This window comes from Oncorhynchus clarkii, chromosome 5, assembly GCF_045791955.1.
Source record: "Oncorhynchus clarkii lewisi isolate Uvic-CL-2024 chromosome 5, UVic_Ocla_1.0, whole genome shotgun sequence".
NCBI classification, from domain to species: domain Eukaryota; kingdom Metazoa; phylum Chordata; class Actinopteri; order Salmoniformes; family Salmonidae; genus Oncorhynchus; species Oncorhynchus clarkii.
This window is the reverse complement of record NC_092151.1, coordinates 81078466-81103609: the sequence shown is the minus strand read 5'-3', so window position 1 is coordinate 81103609 and position 25144 is coordinate 81078466. Positions and strand designations below refer to the sequence as shown.

Sequence of the window (25144 nt, the reverse complement as noted above, 5' to 3'; positions counted from 1 at the left end):
GCAAGTGAGTATGTGTGTGTCTGTGTGAGTTCACATGTGTGGGTTCACGTATGTGCATTCTGTTGTTTATGCTATGCATTAGTACAATGACAGTGAGTCATTGAATACAACATGACATTTTACAACCTTGGAAAAAGTTGCCCATGTCCACTCCAGTCAGTTCGATGTGATGGGCAAATCACCAGAAGGCTGTGATGAATATAAATGAGATGAATTAGATGGAACAGAAGAGTGGAGCAGAAAAGCAACAGAGGATGGTGTTCTCTCTCTCCAACCAGCCTGGAGTGTGGATGGGATGACTTAATACACTCACAGTGCCACAACTACAATGACTCAGAGTATGAGGTCACAAAGTTGAGAGGAGAATGTGTGTGAGGGAAAATAAGTGTGTGTGTGTGTGTGTGTGTGTGTGTGTGTGTGTGTGTGTGTGTGTGTGTGTGTGTGTGTGTGTGTGTGTGTGTGTGTGTGTGTGTGTGTGTGTGTGTGTGTGTGTGTGTGTGTGTGTGCGCGTGTGTGTGTGTGTACAGAATATGCATACTGTAAGCGTTGCTCACGGAAAGGAAGTTAAAGAGGCTTTAACACTTTGGGACTGGGCTATTGGCTGTTATGGAAAATAAATTAGAACTGCACTCCACAGTGAGATGGTGAGCGGGAGGAGAAAGAATTTGGGGGGGTTGAACAGTACATCTAACAGTGGACGGCTTGACTTATAAGTTGCCAGTGGGATTTTAGCTCCTGTACTATCATTAGCATAATGTGGCCCGTAACCATAGCATGAATGCCAAGTATAGCAGAGGACTAAGGCTGTGCTAGCTAGCCTAGCGGTAGCATAGAGTAGAGGAGGGCTAAGACCCCAGAGACAGTAGACTAACTAGCTTCGCTAATGCTCCTCCTCACACTCTTCTTACTCCCTTAGTTGAATCCTTTTTTTAAATTATTATTTTATTATTTCTGGTGCTCTCAGTTACAGTAGCTTGACTGAACTCCACAGTACCTAAGGTGTACTTATTGTTGTCTAAGTCTGCGGGGGAGGGGATCCAGGGAGTGCTCCGCAGGCTAGCTCCCACTCTTAAATAAGTTATGACATCATTGATGATATTGAGAACCCTGGTCCTCTGCTCCCACATACTTTAAAGTTGAACCCCCTAAGGTCGATGTCCGCGCCCCCGTGGAAATCGAATTAGCATAATAGTTTAAGCTAGAGATATCTGTTGTTGCATTGGATGCGTCTCAATCCACCACGTCCACCTATGTTTCACTTGGCCTACAGTTGAAAACATGTATGGAAGTATATAAGGAGACTGTTGAGTGCCAAAAATAAGGGGAATACATGTACAAAAAATGTTTTTCCTGAACTTTCTTATATCTCTCAACGTCAACAGTGAAGAGGCAACTCCGGGATGCTGGCCTTCTAGGCAGAGTTGCAAAGAAAAGGCCATATCAAATCAAATCAAATTTTATTGGTCACATACACATGGTTAGCAGATGTTAATGCGAGTGTAGCGAAATGCTTGTGCTTCTAGTTCCGACAATGCAGTAGATATCTAACAATTTCACAACACCTACCTTATACACACAAGTGTAAAGGGATGAATAAGAATATGTATATATAAATATATGGATGAGCGATGGCCGTGCGGCATAGGCAAGATGCAGTAGATGGTATAGAGAACAGTATATACATATGAGATGAGTAATGTAGGGTATGTAAACATTACATAAAGTGGCATTGTTTAAAGTGACTAGTGATACATTTATTACATCCAATTATAAATTATTAAAGTGGCAAGAGATTTGAGTCTGTATGTTTGTTGGCAGCAGCCACTCAATGTTAGTGATGGCTGTTTAACAGTCTGATGGCCTTGAGATAGAAGCTGTTTTTCAGTCTCTCGGTCCCAGCTTTGATGCACCTGTACTGACCTCGCCTTCTGGATGATAGCGGGGTTAACAGGCAGTGGCTCGGGTGGTTGATGTCCTTGATGATCTTTTTGGCCTTGCTGTGACATCGGGTGGCGTAGGTGTCCTGGAGGGCAGGTAGTTTGCCGATGGAGATGTGTTGTGCAGACTACCCCACTACCCTCTGGAGAGCCTTACGGTTGTGGGTGGAGCAGTTGCCATACCAGGCGGTGAATGCTCTCGATTGTGCATCTGTAAAAGTTTGTGAGTGTTTTCGGTGACAAGCCAAATTTCTTCAGCCTCCTGAGGTTGAAGAGGCGCTGCTGCACCTTCTTCACCACGCTGTCTGTGTGGGTGGACCATTTCAGTTAGTCCGTGATGTGTACACCGAGGAACTTAAAAGTTTCCTCCTTCTCCACTACTGTCCCGTCGATGTGGATAGGGGGCATGCTCCCTCTGCTGTTTCCTGAAGTCCACGATCATTTCCTTTGTTTTGTTGATGTTGAGTGTGAGGTTATTTTCCTGACACCACACTCCGAGGACCCTCACCTCCGCCCTGTAGGCCATCTCGTCACGGGTGGTAATCAAGCCCACAACTGTAGTGTTGATTGATGATTGACTTGGAGACGTGCATGGTCACGCAGTCATGGGTGAACAGGGAGTACAGGAGACGACTGAGAACGCACATTTGTGGGGCCCCAGTGTTGAGGATCAGCGGGGTGGACGTGTTGTTTCCTTACCTCACCACCTGGGGGCGACCCATCAGAAAGTCCAGGACCCAGTTGCAGAGGGTGGGGTCGAGACCCAGGGTGTCGAGCTTAATGATGAGTTTGGAGGGTACTATGGTGTTAAATGCTGAGCTGTAGTCGATGAACAGCATTCTTACATAGGGATTCCTCTTATCCAGATGGGATAGGGCAGTGTGCAGTGTGATTGCGATGGCGTCATCTGTGGACCTATTGGGGCGGTAAGCAAATTGGAGTGGGTCTAGGGTGTCAGGTAGGGTGGAGGTGATATGGTCCTTGACTAGTCTCTCAAAGCACTTCATGATGATGGAAGTGAGTGCTACGGGGCGATAGTCGTTTAGCTCAGTTACCTTAGCTTTCTTGGGAACAGGAAAAATGTTGGCCCACTTGAAGCATGTGGGTACAGCAGACTGGGATAGAGATTGATTGAATATATCCGTAAACATACCAACCAGCTGGTCTGTACATGCTCTGAGGACACGGCTATGGATGCCGTCTGGGCCGGCAGCCTTGCGAGGGTTAACACATTTAAATGTTTTACTCACATTGGCCACGGTGAAGGAGAGCCCACAGGTTTTGGTAGTGTGCCGTGTCAGTGGCACTGCATTGTCCTCAAAGCAAGCAAAGAAGTTGTTTCATTTGTCTGGGAGCAGGACGTCGTGGTCCGCAACTGGGCTGGTTTTCTTTTTGTAATCCGTGATTGACTGTAGACCCTGCTACATACGTCTCGTGCTTGAGCCGTTGATTTGTGACTCTACTTTGTCTCTATACTGACGCTTATCTTGCAGTGTGAATAGCTACACTGTTTGTATTCGGTCATGTTTCCGTTCACCTTGCCATGATTAAAAGCAGTGGTTTGCGTTTTAAGGTTTTGCGTGATTGCTGCCATCAATCCACGGTTTCTGTGGATTGACAAAATGGAGCCATGGTAAGATTTGCCGAAAGGAGGGCGGGGGAGAGCTTTGTATGCGTCGCGGAAGTAGCAATGATCCAGGATGCTGCCAGCTCGAGTCGCGCATTCGATATGCTGATAAAATATAGGGAGCCTCGTTTTCAGATTAGCTTTGTTAAAATCCCCAGCTACAATAAATGCATCCTCAGGATATATGGTTTCCAGTTTACATCGAGTCAAGTGAAGTTCTTTCAGGGCCTTCGAGGTGTCTGCTTAGGGCTGTGATCAGGTGAACAAAAGGACTTGAGTTCCTGTATGTTGTTATGACTACACCACAAATCGTTACTCATAAAGCATACACCCCCGCCATTCTTTTTACCAGAGAGATGTCTGTTTCTGTCGGCGCGATGCGTGAAGAAACCGGGTGGCTGTACCGACTCTGATAACATATCCTAAGTGAGCCATGTTTCCGTGAAACAGCTAATTTTACAATCTCTGATGTCTCTCTGGAAGGCAACCCTTACTCAAATTTTGTCTACTTTGTTGTCAAGAGACTGGACATTGGCGAGTAGTATACTCGGGAGCGGTGAGCGATGTGCCCGTCTATAGAGCCTGACCAGAAGGCCACTTTGTCTGCCCCTTCTGTGGCGCTGTTGTTTTGGGTCGCCTAATGGGATCAGATCTGTTGTCCTGGGTGGTGATCCGAACGGAAGATCCACTTCGGGAAAGTCATATTCCTGGTCGTAATGTTGGTAAGTTGATGTTGCTCTTATATCCAGTAGTTCTTCCTGGGCTGTATGTAATAAGACTTCCTGTGGTAACAATGTAAGAAATAATATATACAAAAATTAAATACTGCTTAGTTTCCTAATTACGCGAAGTGAGGCGACCATCTCCGTCGGCACCATCTTGTAAAATCTCAGACTGGCCAATGAAAAGAACATTTTAAGAATGGCAAAAGAACATAGACACTGGACAGAGGAACTCTGCCTAGAAGACCATCATCCCGGAGTCACTGTTGAGACTGGTTGAGACTGGTGTTTTGCAGGTACTATTTAATGAAGCTGCCAAATGAGGACTTGTCCTCTTTGTCCTTTATTCTGGTTAGAGCCAGTTCTGTGAAGGGAGTAATACACAGCGTTGTACCAGATCTTCAGTTTCTTGGCAATTTCTCGCATGAAATAGAAATTTCTCAAAACAAGAATAGACTGACGAGTTTCAGAAGAAAGTTCTTTGCTTCTGGCCATTTTGAGCATGTAATCAAACCCACAAATGCTTATGCTCCAGATACTCAACTAGTTTAAAGAAGGCCAGTTTTATTGCTTCTTTAATCAGGAAAACAGTTTTCAGCCGCAAAAGGGTTTTCTAATGATCAATTAGCCTTTTAAAATTATAAACTTCGATTAGCTAACACAACATGCCATTGGAACAAAGGAGTGATGGTTGCTGATAATGGGCCTCTGTACGCCTATCTAGATATTCCATTAAAAAAAATCTCCCATTTCCAGCTACAATAGTTATTTACAACATCAACAATGTCTACACTGTATTTATGACTAATTTGATGTTATTTTAATTGGACAAAAAATGTGCTTTTCTTTCAAAAACAAGGACATTTCTAAGTGACCCCAAACTTTTGAACAATAGTGTATTTCTTTGTTACTTCATGTGGTCTTAAAATTCAAAATCAAATAGCTAAATGATCCTTGGTATGACCTTCTTAAAACAATTCCATGTAGTTTAGTATGACATGCATTGTGCATTTGTGCCATTCAGAGGGTGAATGGGCAAGACGTTAAGGGCCTTAGAACAGGGTATGGTAGTAGGTGCCAAGCGCAACGGTTTGTGTGTATCAAGAACTGCAACGCTGCTGAGTTTTTCCCGCTCAACAGTTTCCTGTGTGTATCAAGAATGGTCCACCACCCAAAGGACATCTAGCCAACTTATGGCAAGCATTGGAGTCAACATGGGCCAGCATCCCTGTGAAATGCTTTCCACACCTTGTAGTCCATGCCCCTATGAATTGAGGCTGTCCTGAGGGCAAAAGGGGGTGCATCTCAATATTAGGAAGGTTTTCCTAATGGTTAACACACTCAGTGTATATTTCTCTCTCTCTCTCTCTCTCTCTCTCTCTCTCTCTCTCTCTCTCTCTCTCTCTCTCTCTCTCTCTCTCTCTCTCTCTCTCTCTCTCTCTCTCTCTCTCTTCTCAGTGAGTCGTTTTAAGAACATAAAACACACGAACACAGCTATGTGTCTCTGTGAGTGTGATGAACATGTCTCATTTACACGCCTTATCTAATGTCAACCATTTTACGAGCCATGAGAGAGGCTATAACTGTGTATGTTTTCTTTAGGGTAGCCAGCTGGCTATGGCTGGGGCTGAGGAGGAGAGGAGGATGGTCATAGCCTATATAAACATGCCAAGTTTCCTTCAGGATGGGGAGGAATTAATGTAATCCTCTGTCTTGAATGATCTTAGAATGACTTCTTCTTTCTAAGACCATAACATAGATCCCCAGGGATACTTACCAAACACTTGACTACTCAGTTGTGTTATTCTTTAACTGATAGAATAGTTTCTATGGTGTTTGTATGCTTTATAAATGACCCAAAATAGCAACTTTAATAGCAATACTAAACTGTAGAAGCTTTCCACTCTGATCCTTCCACATACATCAATGTATTGAACAGGAAAAATACACACTGACGTCCTCCCTTTCACCTCTTCAGAAGCTTGAGTGGTTCTGGCTATATAAACTTCTCCCCACTGAGCTGAGTGGGTCTAGGCTAGGTTCAAAGGTCAATCAATAAATCAATCACATTTATTTACCAAGCACTTTTTACATCAGTAAAGAGCAAGCAGAAGCAGAGGCATACCCAGGAACAAACCACTCATATATCAAAGGGTCAAAGGTCAAGTTAAAGGTTAAAGGTGAGATGTTACATTACCTTTGTTGGCGAAGAGCTGGGAGACGTCTGAGCAGGAGACGTTGACAATCTGGCCCACCTCAGCCCGTGACCAGCATCTGATCTCATCCCACTCTGTACGACACCCTGGCACACACACAGGTACGCAGGCACACACACACACACACACACACACACACACACACACACACACACACACACACACACACACACACACACACACAGGAGGCATGGATCTTAGCATCCTGATCTCATCCCACTCCATAAGACACCATGAGAGACTCACACGCATGCATGGATGTACGCGCAACACACACAGGAGGCAGAAAGAGTAGATGTTAACACAGTGTGTCTTTCTGTAAGCAAGCTAGACGAATAGCGGATTTGTGCCGTGTTTGATGGGTCCACTGTGAACTCTAAGAGACAGTAGATCACAGTAGAATTAATGACAGTGTGTCATCATCACAGAGAAAATGTATAGAGATCCTTACTTGGAAATAAGCAGTTTTTGCATGGAAATTGCCATTGAGGACTTTCACAATTTTAAAGTCATCAACTGGGTGGGGATTCCTATGGGTGGGGTCCTATGGGTTGGGAGCAATGTTGGGTATTAGTTACTTTAAAAAGTTATATATTACATATTACTTGTTAGAGTTAACAAAAATACCTTGTTACTTTACAACAGTGGTCACCAACCCGTCGATCGGGATCGACTGGTCGATTTCCAAGGCATTCCTAGTTGATCACCAAACATTTATGTAAAAACAACGCTGGATAAATCCTTGCTTTCCTAAAAATATGTTAAGGTTTTGTGCTGTTAGGTGTAGGTACACTTTATTCAGCAGCCCTAGTGCTGGGAAGGCAAAGTGTCCCATTTTGATCCATTTCATATGTCTGAAGGTAGAACTCCGTCTACCCGGCAGGCACAGAGGGCAAATCAAGTGCACCTACAGGCCCACCGCTGACTAATCAGATAGCTCATATCACAATGTGTCCACAGTTTACTTGAGCCGTAGACTGTAAAAAGAAGGCTTGAGCGCACAGCAAAGTTGATACTGTGAGATTTATTTTTTAAACCATGACTAGAGAGAGACTGAACGAATACAGCAAAACACTGCTGTTTTTATGAGTAAATTCATGAAAATTGTTTTTCAGTACTGCCAACACTTTTATAAGCCATAAAATGAGCTACAATCAGCTGTAATGAATGAGTAACCTATAGCAAAGTGTTTCCATATTGTAATGTTATTATTAGGTGCTTGTCTCTTTTATACTGAGGAATATTTAACTTTATCAGGACATCAGATTAACAACATGAATTGGTGAATGAGGCAGAAATAATGCAGTGCGACTTGAATTTCGCCGTCAGCTGGAAGACAGTGTCCCCTTTTCAATGCGGAGTGAGGGAGGGCAAAGAGAGGGAGTGTGGAGGGAGGGAGAGTGGAGAGACTATGAGTCGGTTGAGAGGCAGCCTCACCCTTGCTCTCTCCCTTCTCTCAAACTGAGCATCAGATCAGTCCAGTAAATTAATAAAAATAGTCAATTATTATGCTTACTCAGCTGTGCCTGAAAAGTAATTCAACAAATGATCTATTACAAGTGTGATCATTTTACAAGTATATAATTTTTTGTTATATCATTTCAAAATCGTCTGAGAAGAACAACATTGGCAGGAAAATTCAAGCATAGCAGATATGCAGTGATAACGTATTGGGCATATAGTCTACTACAAAATTCATTGCTACAGAACTGTTATTAATATGTTAATGTTGAATAGACTTATGTAAAAACTCTATGCAATTGAAGCAGTAGATTCAAAAGCATTTTGATTCAAAAAGTGATCTTGACTCAGAAAAGGTTGGTGACCACTGCTGTACAATATTACCTTGTGTGGAAAGTAACGCGTTAAATTACTAGTTATATTACTAGTTATATTACTTTGTGTTACTTTGTTTGACTGTCGCTGGGAGCAAGGCGAGACACATGCGCTCTACCAAAGATAGGCTACATACTACATGCGGTTTTGATCACTAGTTTCGCCTTTCATCTGTGGCACTGCTTTCTTGTGCTAGTCTACAAGTGCTGATCTATCATATGGGCTGCTCAATTAGCCATATATAGTGTAAGCCAAACATCTGTACAGATTTCCTATCCTTTCATTCAAAATCCCATAGATATGAATAGAGGGCACACTTGCCACTAGAAGGTGTAGCCCTCTATGGGCTTTGCTATCACAGAAGTGATCAATGGCAAAGATCAGAGGTGCACCGTCTATACATTTCTATGGAGAGCTGTCATGACATTTCTCCCAACAACCTTTCTCCACTCACTTGAGAACTAAATGAGGAAACAAGTTGAGATTGGATCATGGAAATGCGCCTGGTAGAGATATAATTCTGAAAATAGCGCATGCGTTGTTTGACAAAGTAACTGTAATAATATTACCCAATGTGAAAAAGTAACACTCTACTATACTCCGTTAATCATAAAAGTAATCTGGTTACGTAACTCATTAATTTTGTAACACATTACCCCCAACACTGGTTGGGAGCAATCAGCTAATGATCAGAGCATTGTCTTCTTAATATTGTTTTGCCTAGTTTGTAAATGGCTTTAAGCTATCACTGTCATAAATAAATGAATGACACAAAATATTTGGTTCAATACTCCAGCACTGTAGGGGGCAGTAAATCACCAGTATTAGCTTTACACATCAAAATAAATAAATAAATTGACTACTTTAAAATGGCGATAGCCTCGCTGGCGCTGCCCATGTTGGTCCTTGCCTAGGGAGCAGCAAGAGGAACTGCCTATCTTCAGGCTATGCTCACACTCTACATCCCAACCCAAGTTCTCTGTTCTGGCACCTCTGGTCTCGTTGCCCTCCCACCCCTTCGGGAGGGCAGCTCCCACAGCCCAGTCCAAACTCTACTCTGTCCTGGCACCCCAATGGTGGAACCAGCTTCCCCCTGAAGCTAGGACAGCAGAGTCCCTGCCCATCTTACAAACACATCTGAAACGCTACCTCTATAAAGAGTATCTTAAATAATCCCAAAGCACCCCCCTTCACAACCCCTCCCCCCACCTCGAGAAAAACATTAAATAAAAGCCTTTTGTGAACTAACACTCGCACTTGACTTTTTCCCCCTTACTAGCTCTGACTTTGCTTCTTTATTGAGGAACAATGTACTTACTATGACTGTGATATGTGGTTGTCCCACCTAGCTATCTTAAGATGAATGCACTAAGTGTAAGTTGCTCTGGATAGGACCGTCTGCTAAATGACTAAAATGTTAATGTAAAATGTCACAGACAATGGCACAGATGCAATGTTGAGATCTGTTCATCTATATGGTTATCACCTCCTGGCAACAGGGCTCTCTTTTGAGAGCAGAACACTTCTAGAAACATTTTTTATAATGAATAAGGCCTGAAAGGTAATTGAAAAGGCTAATTAGCTGGTAAAATCTGTAGCCAGTAACACATTGTAATGGTCAAAGTTGAATAGACTATTGCCATTCCATCTACTTCTGCCATTGCATCTACTTCTGCCATTGCTTAGATGAAGTTTAATGGAGACTCCAAAGAGGTCAAGATCAGGGAGGAGGAAGATGATCCTCTGTATGCCTATGTGTGTGACAGGATTTAGACAATTTCCTGGGTAAAACGTTCCACTGTAATAGTGAAGGTGTAAACTTGGCATTAGAAAATCTTAACAGTATATTTGACCTCTCAGCTTCCCTATCAAATCTAAAAATCTCAAATAGAAAACCGAAGAAAATGAACAATGACAAATGGTTTGATGAGGAATACAAAAATCTAAGAAAGAAATTGAGAAACCTATCCAACCAAAAACATAGAGACCCGGAAAACCTGTGTCTACGCCTTCACTATGGTGAATCACTAAAACAATACAGAAATACACTACGGAAAAAGAAGGAACAGCACGCCAGAAATCAGCGCAAAGTAATTGAAGAATCCATAGACTCTAACCTCTTCTGGGAAAATTGGAAAACACTAAACAAACAACAACACGAAGAATTATCTATCCAAAATGGAGACGTATGGGTAAACCACTTCTCCAATCTTTTTGGCTCTATAACAAAGAATAAAGAGCAAAAACATATACAGAATCAAATACAAATTTTAGAATGAACTATTAAAGACTACCAGAACCCACTGGATTCTCCAATTACCTTGAATGAGCTACAGGACAAAATACAAACCCTCCAACCCAAGAAGGCCTGTGGTGTTGATGGTATCCTCAATGAAATTATAAAATAGACAGACCACAAATTCCAATTGGCTATATTAAAACTCTTTAACATCATCCTTAGCTCTGGCATCTTCCCCAATATTTGGAACCAAGGACTGATCACCCCAATCCACAAAAGTGGAGACAATTTGACCCCAATAACTACCGTGGGATATGCGTCAACAGCAACCTTGGGAAAATCCTCTACATTATCATTAACAGCAGACTCGTACATTTCCTCAATGAAAACAATGTGCTGAGCAAATGTCAAATTGGCTTTTAACCAAATTACAGTACAACAGACCATGTATTCACCCTGCACATCCTAATTGACAACCAAACAAACCAAAACAAAGGCAAGTCTTCTCATGCTTTGTTGATTTCAAAAAAGCCTTCAACTCAATTTGGCATGAGAGTCTGCTATACAAATTGATGGAAAGTGGTGTAGGGGGTAAAACATACAACATTCTAAAATCCATGTACACAAACAACAAGTGTGAGGTTAAAATTGAAAAAAAAACACACACATTTCTTCCCACAGGGCCGTGGGGTGAGACAAGGATGCAGCTTAAGCCCCACCCTCTTCAACATATATATCAATGAATTGGCGCGGGCACTAGAAAGGTCTGCAGCACCCGGCCTCAACCTACTAGAATCTGAAGTCAAATGTCTACTGTTTTCTGATGATCTGGTGCTTCTGTCACCAACCAAGGAGGGACTATAGCAGCACCTAGATATTATGCACAGATTCTGCAAGACCTGTGCACTGACAGTACATCTCAGTAAGACCAAAATAATGGTGTTCCAAAAAAGGTCCATTCGCCAGGACCACAAATACAAATTCCATCTAAACACCATTGCCCTAGAGCACACAAAAAAATATACATACCTTGGCCTAAACATCAGCGCCACAAGTAACTTCCATAAAGCTGTGAACGATCTGAGAGAGAAGGCAAGAAGGGCATTCTATGCCATCAAAAGGAACATTCAACATACCAATTAGGATCTGGCTAAAAATACTTGAATCAGTCATAGAGCCCATTGCCCTTTATGGTTGTGAGGTCTGGAGTCTGCTCACCAACCTCACTGAGCTCGAGCTGTTTTGCCTTTTGCTGCGATTACAGCTGTAAGTCGCTTGGGGTATGTCTCTATCAGTTTTGCACATCGAGAGACTGACATTTTTTCCCATTCCTCCTTGCAAAACAGCTCGAGCTCAGTGAGGTTGGATGGAGAGCATTTGTGAACAGCAGTTTTCAGTTCTTTCCACAGATTCTCGATTGGATTCAGGTCTGGACTTTGACTTGGCCATTCTAACACCTGGATATGTTTATTTTTGAACCATTCCATTGTAGATTTTGCTTTATGTTTTGGATCATTGTCTTGTTGGAAGACAAATCTCCGTCCCAGTCTCAGGTATTTTGCAGACTCCATCAGGTTTTCTTCCAGAATGGTCCTGTATTTGGCTCCATCCATCTTCCCATCAATTTTAACCATCTTCCCTGTCCCTGCTGAAGAAAAGCAGGCCCAAACCATGATGCTGCCACCACCATGTTTGACAGTGGGGATGGTGTGTTCAGCAGTGTTGCTTTTACACCAAACATAACAGTTTGCATTGTTGCCAAAAAGTTTAATTTTGGTTTCATCTGACCAGAGCACCTTCTTCCACATGTTTGATGTGTCTCCCAGGTGGCTTGTGGCAAACTTTAAACGACACTTTTTATGGATATCTTTAAGAAATGGCTTTCTTCTTGCCACTCTTCCATAAAGGCCAGATTTGTGCAATATACGACTGATTGTTGTCCTATGGACAGAGTCTCCCACCTCAGCTGTAGATCTCTGCAGTTCATCCAGAGTGATCATGGGCCTCTTGGCTGCATCTCTGATCAGTCTTCTCCTTGTATGAGCTGAAAGTTTAGCGGGACGGCCAGGTCTTGGTAGATTTGTAGTGGTCTGATACTCCTTCCATTTCAATATTATCGCTTGCGCAGTGCTCCTTGGGATGTTTAAAGCTTGGGAAATCTTTTTGTATCCAAATCCGGCTTTAAACTTCTTCACAACAGTATCTCGGACCTGCCTGGTGTGTTCCTTGTTGTTGTAAAATTGAAAAAAAAACACACACATTTCTTCCCACAGGGCCGTGGGGTGAGACAAGGATGCAGCTTAAGCCCCACCCTCTTCAACATTTATATCAATGAATTGGCGCGGGCACTAGAAAGGTCTGCAGCACCCGGCCTCAACCTACTAGAATCTGAAGTCAAATGTCTACTGTTTTCTGATGATCTGGTGCTTCTGTCACCAACCAAGGAGGGACTATAGCAGCACCTAGATATTATGCACAGATTCTGCAAGACCTGTGCACTGACAGTACATCTCAGTAAGACCAAAATAATGGTGTTCCAAAAAAGGTCCATTCGCCAGGACCACAAATACAAATTCCATCTAAACACCATTGCCCTAGAGCACACAAAAAAATATACATACCTTGGCCTAAACATCAGCGCCACAAGTAACTTCCATAAAGCTGTGAACGATCTGAGAGAGAAGGCAAGAAGGGCATTCTATGCCATCAAAAGGAACATTCAACATACCAATTAGGATCTGGCTAAAAATACTTGAATCAGTCATAGAGCCCATTGCCCTTTATGGTTGTGAGGTCTGGAGTCTGCTCACCAACCTCACTGAGCTCGAGCTGTTTTGCCTTTTGCTGCGATTACAGCTGTAAGTCGCTTGGGGTATGTCTCTATCAGTTTTGCACATCGAGAGACTGACATTTTTTCCCATTCCTCCTTGCAAAACAGCTCGAGCTCAGTGAGGTTGGATGGAGAGCATTTGTGAACAGCAGTTTTCAGTTCTTTCCACAGATTCTCGATTGGATTCAGGTCTGGACTTTGACTTGGCCATTCTAACACCTGGATATGTTTATTTTTGAACCATTCCATTGTAGATTTTGCTTTATGTTTTGGATCATTGTCTTGTTGGAAGACAAATCTCCGTCCCAGTCTCAGGTATTTTGCAGACTCCATCAGGTTTTCTTCCAGAATGGTCCTGTATTTGGCTCCATCCATCTTCCCATCAATTTTAACCATCTTCCCTGTCCCTGCTGAAGAAAAGCAGGCCCAAACCATGATGCTGCCACCACCATGTTTGACAGTGGGGATGGTGTGTTCAGCAGTGTTGCTTTTACACCAAACATAACAGTTTGCATTGTTGCCAAAAAGTTTAATTTTGGTTTCATCTGACCAGAGCACCTTCTTCCACATGTTTGATGTGTCTCCCAGGTGGCTTGTGGCAAACTTTAAACGACACTTTTTATGGATATCTTTAAGAAATGGCTTTCTTCTTGCCACTCTTCCATAAAGGCCAGATTTGTGCAATATACGACTGATTGTTGTCCTATGGACAGAGTCTCCCACCTCAGCTGTAGATCTCTGCAGTTCATCCAGAGTGATCATGGGCCTCTTGGCTGCATCTCTGATCAGTCTTCTCCTTGTATGAGCTGAAAGTTTAGCGGGACGGCCAGGTCTTGGTAGATTTGTAGTGGTCTGATACTCCTTCCATTTCAATATTATCGCTTGCGCAGTGCTCCTTGGGATGTTTAAAGCTTGGGAAATCTTTTTGTATCCAAATCCGGCTTTAAACTTCTTCACAACAGTATCTCGGACCTGCCTGGTGTGTTCCTTGTTCTTCATGATGCTCTCTGCGCTTTTAACGGACCTCTGAGACTATCACAGTGCAGGTGCATTTATACGGAGACTTGATTACACACAGGTGGATTGTATTTATCATCATTAGTCATTTAGGTCAACATTGGATCATTCAGAGATCCTCACTGAACTTCTGGAGAGAGTTTGCTGCACTGAAAGTAAAGGGGCTGAATAATTTTGCACGCCCAATTTTTCAGTTTTTGATTTGTTAAAAAAGTTTGAAATATCCAATAAATGTCATTCCACTTCATGATTGTGTCCCACTTGTTGTTGATTCTTCACAAAAAAATACAGTTTTATATCTTTATGTTTGAAGCCTGAAATGTGGCAAAAGGTCGCAAAGTTCAAGGGGGCCGAATACTTTCGCAAGGCACTGTATTTCCCTCAGATTACACAGATCAACAAAGAATTTGAAAACAAACCCAATTTGAATAAACGCCCATATCTACTGGGTGAAATTCCACAGTGTGCCATCACAGCAGCAAGATGTGTGACCTGTTGCCACAAGTAAAGAGCAACCAGTGAAGAACAAACACCATTGTAAATACAACCCATATTTATGCTTATTTATTTTCCCTTGTGTACTTTAACCATTTGTACATTGCTACAACACTGCATATATATATAAAATATGACATTTGTAAAGTCCTTATTGTTTTGAAACTTCTGTATGTGTAATGTTTACTGTACATTTTTATAGTTTGTTTACTTTTGTATATTATCTACCTCACTTGCTTTGACAATGTTAACACATGTTTCCCATGCCAATAAAGTCCCTTGAATTGAATTGTTGGACTCACTTATGATTCATAACCACAAACATACAGGTGCTCTCTTGGAAGTATCCCCTCTACATAACTGGTCACTTGTGGGTTGTCATTCATGAACGACTAAGGTGAGAAGACACTTGACTGAATGTGCACTGTGCTGTGTACTCTCTCATGTTCATTTAAGCAGACATTCTTATCCAGAGCAACTTACAGTAATGAGTGCATAAAATGTTCATACCTGTCCCCAGTGGGAATAGAACACACAACCCTGGTGTTGCAAGCACCATGCTCTACCATCTGAGCCACACAAGAGATGGGCTGGTCCATTTTTATCCCAGTGGGCTTGCCCACAAAATGATCATTATTTGGATAAAAATGGGTTGGTGTAGGTGCCTCTAGGAAGAAAATGGGCCAGTGTGGGGGCCTCTAGGAAGAAAATGAGTCAGTGTGGGGGCCTCTAGGATGAAAATGGGTCAGTGTGGGGGCCTCTAGGAAGAAAATGGGTTGGTGTGGGGGCCTCTAGGAAGAAAATGGGCCGGTGTGGGGGCCTCTAGGAAGAAACTGGGCCGGTGTGGGGGCCTCTAGGAAGAAATTGGGCCGGTGTGGGGGCCTCTAGGAAGAAAATGGGCCAGTGTGGGGGCCTCTAGGAAGAAAATGGGTCGGTGTGGGGGCCTCTAGGAAGAAAATAGGCCAGTGTGGGGACCTCTAGAAAGAAAATGGGCCGGTGTGGGGGTCTCTAGGAAGAAAATGGGCCGGTGTGGGGACCTCTAGGAAGAAAATGGGCCGGTGTGGGGGCCTCTAGGAAGAAAATGGGCCGGTGTGGGGGCCTCTAGGAAGAAAATGGGCCGGTGTGGGGGCCTCTAGGAAGAAAATGGGGCGGTGTGGGGGCCTCTAGGAAGAAAAATGGGGCGGTGTGGGGGCCTCTAGGAAGAAAATGGGCCAGTGTGGGGGCCTCTAGGAGAATAATGAACAGTATACAAAAAGTGAGATTACGGTACCTGTTAAAGTAACTGTACTAAATCTAGGCCTACGGTTAGAGAGGGACATGAATGTGATGCATTCTTCTGTTTAAATAAGAAGACAAGCAGATATGAGTCTGTGCTACTGATTATAGACATCAGTGTAATTCTGATTGAGTAGGCAGCAGGAGACGCCTGGTATTAGTGGGAGGTCTACAAGACCAGATAATCTATTCAGAATGGTTATGAACACTGGGAGGTTTCTGGCTCATCTTTCTATATCTCCCTCTATCGTCCTCTCTTTTTCTCTGTTTCAGAACCCTTTCACTGTTGTTGAAAGGCAGCCAACATTGTTATCTGAATGATACAAACAAATGTCTTCTTTAATGTGTTTTGTTAACCTTCATCATTTTATACAACTTGTGTAATTATTTATCGTTTCTATTGAGCAGAACTCCAGCGAACCAGGGGGTCTCTTTCTCAGGCACTAGCTCAGTAAGTCATCAACTGAGTAAAAAAGCTTTTCCTACGGCCCTGAAAACAGTTGGTGACGTTTGAAGCTCTGTCCCTTGACCGCTGCTTACACATATGTCTCTGTCTGTTATTCCCCTCACATGGCTGTCAGGAGCTGTCCTTGCGGGTCTACAGTTGCTCCAAACCAGAGGAGGTTTATGGAAGAGATCACTAATGAGAGAGGATCAACTCTCTCTATCTCTCTCTCACTCTCTCTCACTACAGTCTCTACATCAAAGGCCTGCAGCCTGTCGTCAATTAAAACAGGCTCAAAGACGGACGACTTCACATCTCATTCATAATAAAACACTGTATAGCTTTTGGGGAATTCTTTTCAGGACCAGTTGCCACAGCTGTGATGTCACAACACTTTCTGATTGATGTAACAAACAGTGGATATTTCATAGTTATGAAGAGTCATGTCTGTTTGTCATGCAGAGGATCCAACTGGCCTAATATATTGTTTTAAAACCTGGTCTGGTCACCTCATGGAGAGTTTCTAATTTCTCATTATATGGGTCACCCTGACTTGTGTATTGCAACAAGACGAGAACATGACATGCTGATGCCATTTCCGGACTAAAACCTTAGAGAATACTGTGGATAGCATGCTGCTGCCTTGTGCTATTTCTACTTTAGGCTGGATTGAGGACCTCCTCATGTTCAAATAAGCCAGATATTTAACATTGTGCTAATTGCACCTCACCTATAGTAATGAAAAGGCACTCAGCCTGTCTGTTTTCAATAATGTTTTGTGAAAGGTGCACGTGCGTGCGTGCGTGCGTGTGTGATACTCTGTTGGTCGCTTGTATAATCAGTGCTATTAGCACTCTGCTCTGTATCAGTGGAGGAGGATGGAGGGATAGATGAATAAAGTGATACTTTCTCTTTTTCTCTTTATCCCTCTCTCTCCATCTCTCTCCCTCTCAGTCTCTCTCTCCCTCTCCCTCTCTCCCTATGTCTCTCTCTCTCCCTCTCTCTCCCTCCCAGTAATTATTTCTCTCCCTCTGTCTCTCTCTCTGCCTCTCTCTCCCTCTCCCTCTCCCTCTCTCCCTGTCTCTCTCTCTCCCTCCCTCTCCCTCCAAGTAATTATTTCTCTCCCTCTGTCTCTCTCTCTGCCTCTCTCTCCATCTCTCTCCCTCTGTCTCTCTCTCCCTCTCTCCCTATGTCTCTCTCTCTCCCTCTCTCTCCCTCCCAGTAAATTATTTATCTCCCTCTGTCTCTCTCATCTTGTTTTCCCCAGTGTATTTATCCCTGTGTTTCCTGTCTCTCTGTGCCAGTTCATCTCATTTTCCCCAGTGTATTTATCCCTGTGTTTCCTGCCCCTCTGTGCCAGTTCATCTTGTTTTCCCCAGTGTATTTATCCCTGTGTTTCCTGTCTCTCTGTGCCAGTTCATCTCATTTCCCCCAGTGTATTTATCCCCGTGTTTCCTGCCTCTCTGTGCCAGTGCATCTCATTTCCCCCAGTGTATTTATCCCTGTGTTTCCTGCCTCTCTGTGCCAGTTCATCTTGTTTTCCCCAGTGTATTTATCCCTGTGTTTCCTGTCTCTCTGTGCCAGTTCATCTTGTTTTCCCCAGTGTATTTATCCCTGTGTTTCCTGTTTCTCTGTGCCAGTTCATCTTGTTTTCCCCAGTGTTTGTATCCCTGTGTTTCCTGTCTCTCTGTGCCAGTTTGTCTTGTATGTTAGTCAAGTCAACCAGTGTGTTTTTCCGTACTCCTTTTGCTATTCTCTTTTTGCTAGTCCTTTCAGGTTTTGAACCCTGTCTGACTTTGGACTACTTTCCCGTCTTCCCGATCATCCTGCCTGCCTTGACCTTGATTCTGCCTGCCCTGACCTTGATTCTGCCTGCCTGATCATCCTGCCTGCCCCGACCTTGATTCTGCCTGCCCTGACCTTGATTCTGCCTGCCCTGACCTTGATTCTGCCTGCCCTTCGGTACTTTTTGGACTTTTTGAACTGGTTTTGAACTGGTTTTGACCCTTTTGCCTGTCCAGGACCATTCTCTTGCCTTCCCCTATTGGATTAATAAATATTGTAAGACTCCAACCATCTGCCTCCTGTGTCTGCATCTGGGTCTCGCTTTGTGTCATGATCAGTCTCTCTCTCTTCCTCTCTGACTCCTCTCCCTCGCTCTCTCTTCATTCACATTCCTCACAACACAACACACACAATGTTGCTGAAGCCACTGAAAAATTAAGCCTGAAGACTTCACATGTAAGGTTGGGTGGATACAGTATTTCCAAGCCTGTATCTGTGTTTAATACCAGTGATTATAGATTATACAGTGTCTCCTGTAGGGAGGAGACCATTACTTACAGGTGATAGTGTCATCTTTACTATACAGTAGATATCTCACCATCACATTTACAACATCAGATACTATATAAAATCTATGGGGAGACTCCAAGACTGCTGAGATACTTATCTTATAGTAAACATCATGTATATAGTACATAGCTTAACCGTTAATGTCTGAGGCAGGGTATTTGACTACAGCCTGTTCCTTCTTGTTTTAAATGCCAAAGTCTGGTCACATGGTGACCTGTGTACACTATCACCCAGACCTCAGAGACCCAGGAATCCATCAGCTGAACATTCATGTGAGTTTATGATCCCCGTGAGGGGCGGTACAAATACAGGGACATGGTTTGTATTGTCAGAGGTACACACCTGATCTGGTTTGTGAGAGGGCTGGAATTAGATTGAGGAAAGAGCTAAGTGTGTGCTCTTCTATTTTTCAATCTTTCTTTCTCTCACTCCTCTCTGACCTTCACTCTTCCTCTCTTCCCCTCGGGCCTCACTTTCAGATGTTTTGTGGCTGCACTTGTCTTCCATTTCTCCATTTCTCATACACAGATAGCTCTCGGTTTTGTTGTAATGCTGTTTACAATATTGTTCCCTCAAAACGTTCAGTCGGGATATATGATATCTCTGCACTGATTGCATTCCAGAAAGGACATGATGTGATACAATATGGTGTATTGTAGTGGTCATCTGGTCAGAAGGGAGGGAAACAAAAGAGATGATGGAGAGAGGAAGGGGGGGGGCAAGATACGGTCACACTTTATTTGGATTGTACCGTATAGAGCCATTGTTTCTCTATGGTGTAGTAGGTCAGGGCATGACTGGGGGTATTCTAGTTTATTATTTCTATGTGGTGTTCTAGTTTATTTTTCTATGTTGGTGATTTGTATGATTCCCAATTAGAGGCAGCTGGTAATCGTTGTCTCTAATTGGGGATCATATTTAGGTAGCATTTTTCCCACCTGTGTTTGTGGGATATTATTTTGTGTTTTGTGCATGTGCACCACGTAGTCACGTTTCATTGTTAGTTTATTTGATTTATTGTTTTGCTTTGCTAAATTTAACTTTATAATGAATATGTGGAACTTAACATCCGCTGCTCCCTGGTCCGTCTCTCCTCACGAACGTGACAGAATATCCCACCTACCAAGGACCAAGCAGCGTGCTACAGTGGGGAAAATAAGTTGGACCTGGGAAGAAATAATGGAAGGACAGGAGATCTTCCTTGGCAGGAGTCACAGAGGACGCAAGAAGGACGGTGACGGCGCCGGGGACTGCGGCCATAGAAACTCCAATAATGTTTTTTTGGGGGGGCACATGGAGCTGGCGGCTGAGCAGAGGGAAGAGCCAAAGACCACCTGGGAGGAGACAGAGAGGTGGTCGGTCGATCCAAGGGGAGAACCAGAACCCGTCTGGGATTCGATGAAACAGTGTGAGGAGGGATACCGGAGAATGGAGTTGGTTAGGAGTATGCGGCAACGCAGGCGTTTGGAGGAGCGTGTCATCAGTCCGGTGAAACATGGGCCGGCTCCACGCATCTGGCATCCAGTGCGCCTCCCCAGTCCGGTACGTCCTGTGTCTGCTTCCTGCACTCTCCCTGAAGTGCGTGTCTCCAGCCCGGTACGTCCTGTGCCTGCTTCCTGCACTCTCCCTGAAGTGCGTGTCTTCAGCCCGGTACGTCCTGTGCCTGCTTCCTGCACTCTCCCTGAATTGCGTGTCTCCAGCCTGGTACGTCCTGTGCCTGCTTTCTGCACTCTCCCTGAAGTGCGTGTCTCCAGCCCGGTACGTCCTGTGCCTGCTTTCTGCACTCTCCCTGAAGTGCGTGTCTCCAGCCCGGTACGTCCTGTACCTGCTTTCTGCACTCGCCCTGAAGTCCGTGTCTCCAGCCCGGTACGTCCTGTACCTGCTTTCTGCACTCGCCCTGAAGTGCCAGAGACAGTCTGCAAGGCATTGGGGAGGATAGGAGAGAGTGAAATGAGGGAGATTTTGTGCAAGTTCTGGAGTTCTGCTCAACATCCGACCAGGGGATCCGGTTAGCAGTCTGGTGCAACTTGGGCTGGCTCCACCCTTCTGGTCTCCAGTGCGCCTCCCCAGTCTGGTACGTCCTGTGTCTCCTCTTCGCACTAGCCCTGAAGTGCGTGTCACCAGTCCGGTACTACCTGTGCCGGCTCCACGCACTCTCCCTGAAGTGCGTGTCACCAGTCCGGTACTACCTGTGCCTCCTCCTCGCACTCTCCCTGAAGTGCATGTCACCAATCCGGTACCACCTGTGCCGGCTCCACGTATCAGGCCTCCAGTGCGCCTCCCCAGTCCGGTACATCCTGTGCCAGTTCCACGCACTCGCCTTGAATTGTGTGTCAACAGTCAGGAACCCCCTGCGACGGGTCCACAGTCAGGAACCCCCTGCGACGGTCCACAGTCCGGAACCCCCTGCGACGGTCCACAGTCCGGAACCCCCTGTGACGGTCCCCAGTCCGGAACCCCCTACGACGGTCCACAGTCCGGAACCCCCTGCGACGGTCCACAGTCCGGAACCCCCTGCGACGGTCCCCAGTCCGGAACCCCCTACGACGGTCCATAGTCCGGAACCTCCTGCGATGGTCAACAGCTCGGAACCTCCAGCGACGGTCTGCAGTCTTGAACCTCCAGCGACGGTCGACGGTTCGGAACCTCCAGCGACGGTCGACGGTCCGGAACCTCCAGCGACGGTCTGCAGTCTTGAACCTCCAGCGATGGTCGACGGTTCGGAACCTCCAGCGACGGTCGACGGTCCGGAACCTCCAGCGACGGTCGACGGTCCAGAGCTTCTCTGTGCCGGTGTCCATTCCAGACACAGCGTCTAGTCCCGCTCCTAGGCCGGAGCCTTCCTCAGCACCGGTGATCAGTCCAGGCACGGCAACCAGCCCAGCTCCAAGGCCGGAGCCCTCCTCTGCGCCGGTGCCCAGTCCGGGCGCAACGTTCAACCCAGTTCCAGGGCCGGAGCCATTCTCTGCGCCGATGCCCAGAATGGGCACGTCGTTTAGCCTGGCGCCATGGCCGGATCCGGGGTCTGGGCGGGGGCTACGACCTGCACCAGAGCCGCCGCCAACATGAATCACCCCCCCTACCCTCCCCAGTTGTTTTCAGGTTGTGCGGCTGGAGTCCTCAACTTTGTGGAGGGGGGGAGGGTACTGTCACCCTCTGGTTCTCTATGGTATAGTAGGTCAGGGCATGACTAGGGGGTTTTCTAGGTTTATTATTTCTATGTTGGTGCTCTTGGTATGGTTCCCAATTAGAGGCAGCTGAGGTTCGTTGTCTCTAATTGGGGATCATACTGAAGGGTTCCCTGTCTCCACCTGCTGTGTGGGATATTGTTTTGAGTTAGTGCATGTAGCACCTCTGATGTTACGGTTCGTTGTTTGTTTCTTTTTGTTTGGAAGTTTCACTTAAATAATAATGTGGACTTTAATCACGCTGCGCCTTGGTCCGTCTCTCCACACAACCGTGACAGAAAGAGGTTTGGGAATATGTCTGAATATAAACAGTGTAGTTATTCCCTCCGCAAGGCATTCAAACAAGTGAAATGCCAGTACAGGGACAAGGTGGAGTTGCACCCCCCTACCACATCGAAGGGACAGCAGTGGAGAAGGTGGAAAGTTTTAAGTTCCTCTGCGTTCACATCACAGACAAACTGAAATGGTCCACTCACACAGACAATGTGGTGAAGAAGGCGCAACGCCTCTTCAACGTCAGGAGGCTGAAGAAATTTGGCTTGTCACCCAAAACCCTGACAAACTTTTACAGATGCACTATCGAGAGCATCCTAATGTGGTTGTATCACAGCCTGGTACGGCAACTGCACCGCCCTCAACCACAAGGCTCCAGAGGGTGATGCGTCCTGCACAACGCATCACCTACCTGCCCTCCATGACACCTACAGCACCCGATGTTACAGGAAGGACAAAAAGATCATCAAGGACATCAATCACCCGAGCCACTGCCTGTTCACACCGCTACCATCCAGAAGGCGAGGTCAGTACAGGTGCATCAAAGCTTGGACCGAGAGACTGAAAAACAGCTTCTATCTCAAGGCCATCAGACTGCTAAACAGCAATCACTAACTCAGAGAGGCTGCTGCTTACATTGAGACCCAATCACTGGCCACTTTAATAAATGGATCACTAGTCACTTTATGCAATGCACTGTAAATAATGCCACTTTAATAATGTTTACATATCTTACATTACTCATATCACATGTACAGTATATACTGTATTTCATACCATCTATTGCACCTTGCCTATGCCTCTCGGCCATCGCTCATCGATATACTTACATGTACATATTCTCATTCACCCCTTTAGATTTGTGTGTATTAGGTTGTTGGGGAATTGTTAGATTAGTTGTTAGATATTACTGCACTGTCGGAGCTAGAAGCACAAGCATTTTGCTACACTCGCATTAACATCTGCTAACCATGTGTATGTGACAACTAAAATTGGATTTTGATTTGATTTAAAAAATAATGGTTCTGTTCTGGAACTGTATGGATCACTTTTGTTCCAGGATCTGTTTCTGTTCCTTGAAAAATGTCATTATTTTCCGCTTTTTGGTTCTGTTCCCTAAACCAGTTCCAAACCATGGTTGATAAGAAACTACTTTTTGGTTCTGTTCCCTAAACCAGTTCCAAACCATGGTTGATAAGAAACTACTTTTTGGTTCTGTTCCCTAAACCAGTTCCAACCCATGGTTGATAAGAAACTACTTTTTGGTTCTGTTCCCTAAACCAGTTCCAACCCATGGTTGATAAGAAACTACTTTTTGGTTCTGTTCCCTAAACCAGTTCCAACCCATGGTTGATAAGAAACTACTTTTTGGTTCTGTTCCCTAAACCAGTTCCAAACCATGGTTGATAAGAAACTACTTTTTGGTTCTGTTCCCTAAACCAGTTCCAACCCATGGTTGATAAGAAACTACTTTTTGGTTCTGTTCCCTAAACCAGTTCCAACCCATGGTTGATAAGAAACTACTTTTTGGTTCTGTTCCCTAAACCAGTTCCAACCCATGGTTGATAAGAAACTACTTTTTGGTTCTGTTCCCTAAACCAGTTCCAACCCATGGTTGATAAGAAACTACTTTTTGGTTCTGTTCCCTAATCCAGTTCCAAACCATGGTTGATAAGAAACTACTTTTTGGTTCTGTTCCTTAAACCAGTTCCAAACCATGGTTGATAAGAAACTACTTTTTGGTTCTGTTCCCTAAACCAGTTCCAACCCATGGTTGATAAGAAACGACTTTTTGGTTCTGTTCCCTAATCCAGTTCCAAACCATGGTTGATAAGAAACTACTTTTTGGTTCTGTTCCCTAAACCAGTTCCAAACCATGGTTGATAAGAAACTACTTTTTGGTTCTGTTCCCTAAACCAGTTCCAAACCATGGTTGATAAGAAACTACTTTTTGGTTCTGTTCCCTAAACCAGTTCCAAACCATGGTTGATAAGCAACTACTTGCAAAGGTTACGATTAGGGTTAGGTTTAGAATAAGGGATAAGGTAAGGGTTAAGTTTAGGGTTAGGATGAGGGTTAAGGTTAGGGTTATCGCTAGGGTTAGGGTTGGTAGATAGTTAAAATCTTGTTGACAGTTAATGAACGTCTACTGAACATCTAAAAACCATATAAATGGGACTAACCAAATAAAGTGTTACCCCAGATACTGTATATACCTAGAAATAGTCAGGACAAGTCTTGCCTTGTCTACCACACCAATAGCATATCATGATGATAGCATAAACACTAAGGCCCGTTAGCTACAAGTAAGGAAGCGAGTTTGAGGAAACCCGACAGCTTGTGTAGTGGATCTGATTGATTTGGCAATATGTTGAAGGAGACCTTAATATTTAGACTGGTCTCTCATGCCTATTTTCCATTGCCCTGTATCTCACTCTCCCCCTTCTATCTGTACCGCACTCTCCCCCTTCTATCTGTACCGCACTCTCCCCCTTCTATCTGTACCGCTCTCTCTCCGCCTTCTATCTGTACCGCTCTCTCCCCCTTCTATCTGTACCGCTCTCTCCCCCTTCTATCTGTACTGCTCTCTCCCCCTTCTATCTCTACCGCTCTCTCTCCCCCTTCTATCTGCATATCTCTCTCTCTCCCCCTTCTATCTGCATATCTCTCTCTCTCTCCCCCTTCTATC

The 25144-nt window shown here is 44.5% G+C and overlaps 1 protein-coding gene across 1 annotated transcript in view; it reads right to left on the bottom strand.

Moving 5' to 3' along the window:
- LOC139410245 (pituitary adenylate cyclase-activating polypeptide type I receptor-like) overlaps positions 1 to 25144 on the bottom strand; it is a 58757-nt gene that overhangs the window by 21457 nt on the left and 12156 nt on the right. Inside the window, exon 3 of the mRNA XM_071155719.1 lies at positions 6484 to 6588. Coding sequence (XP_071011820.1) covers positions 6484 to 6588 — 105 coding nt within the window. The remainder of the gene's footprint in view (positions 1 to 6483; positions 6589 to 25144) is intronic.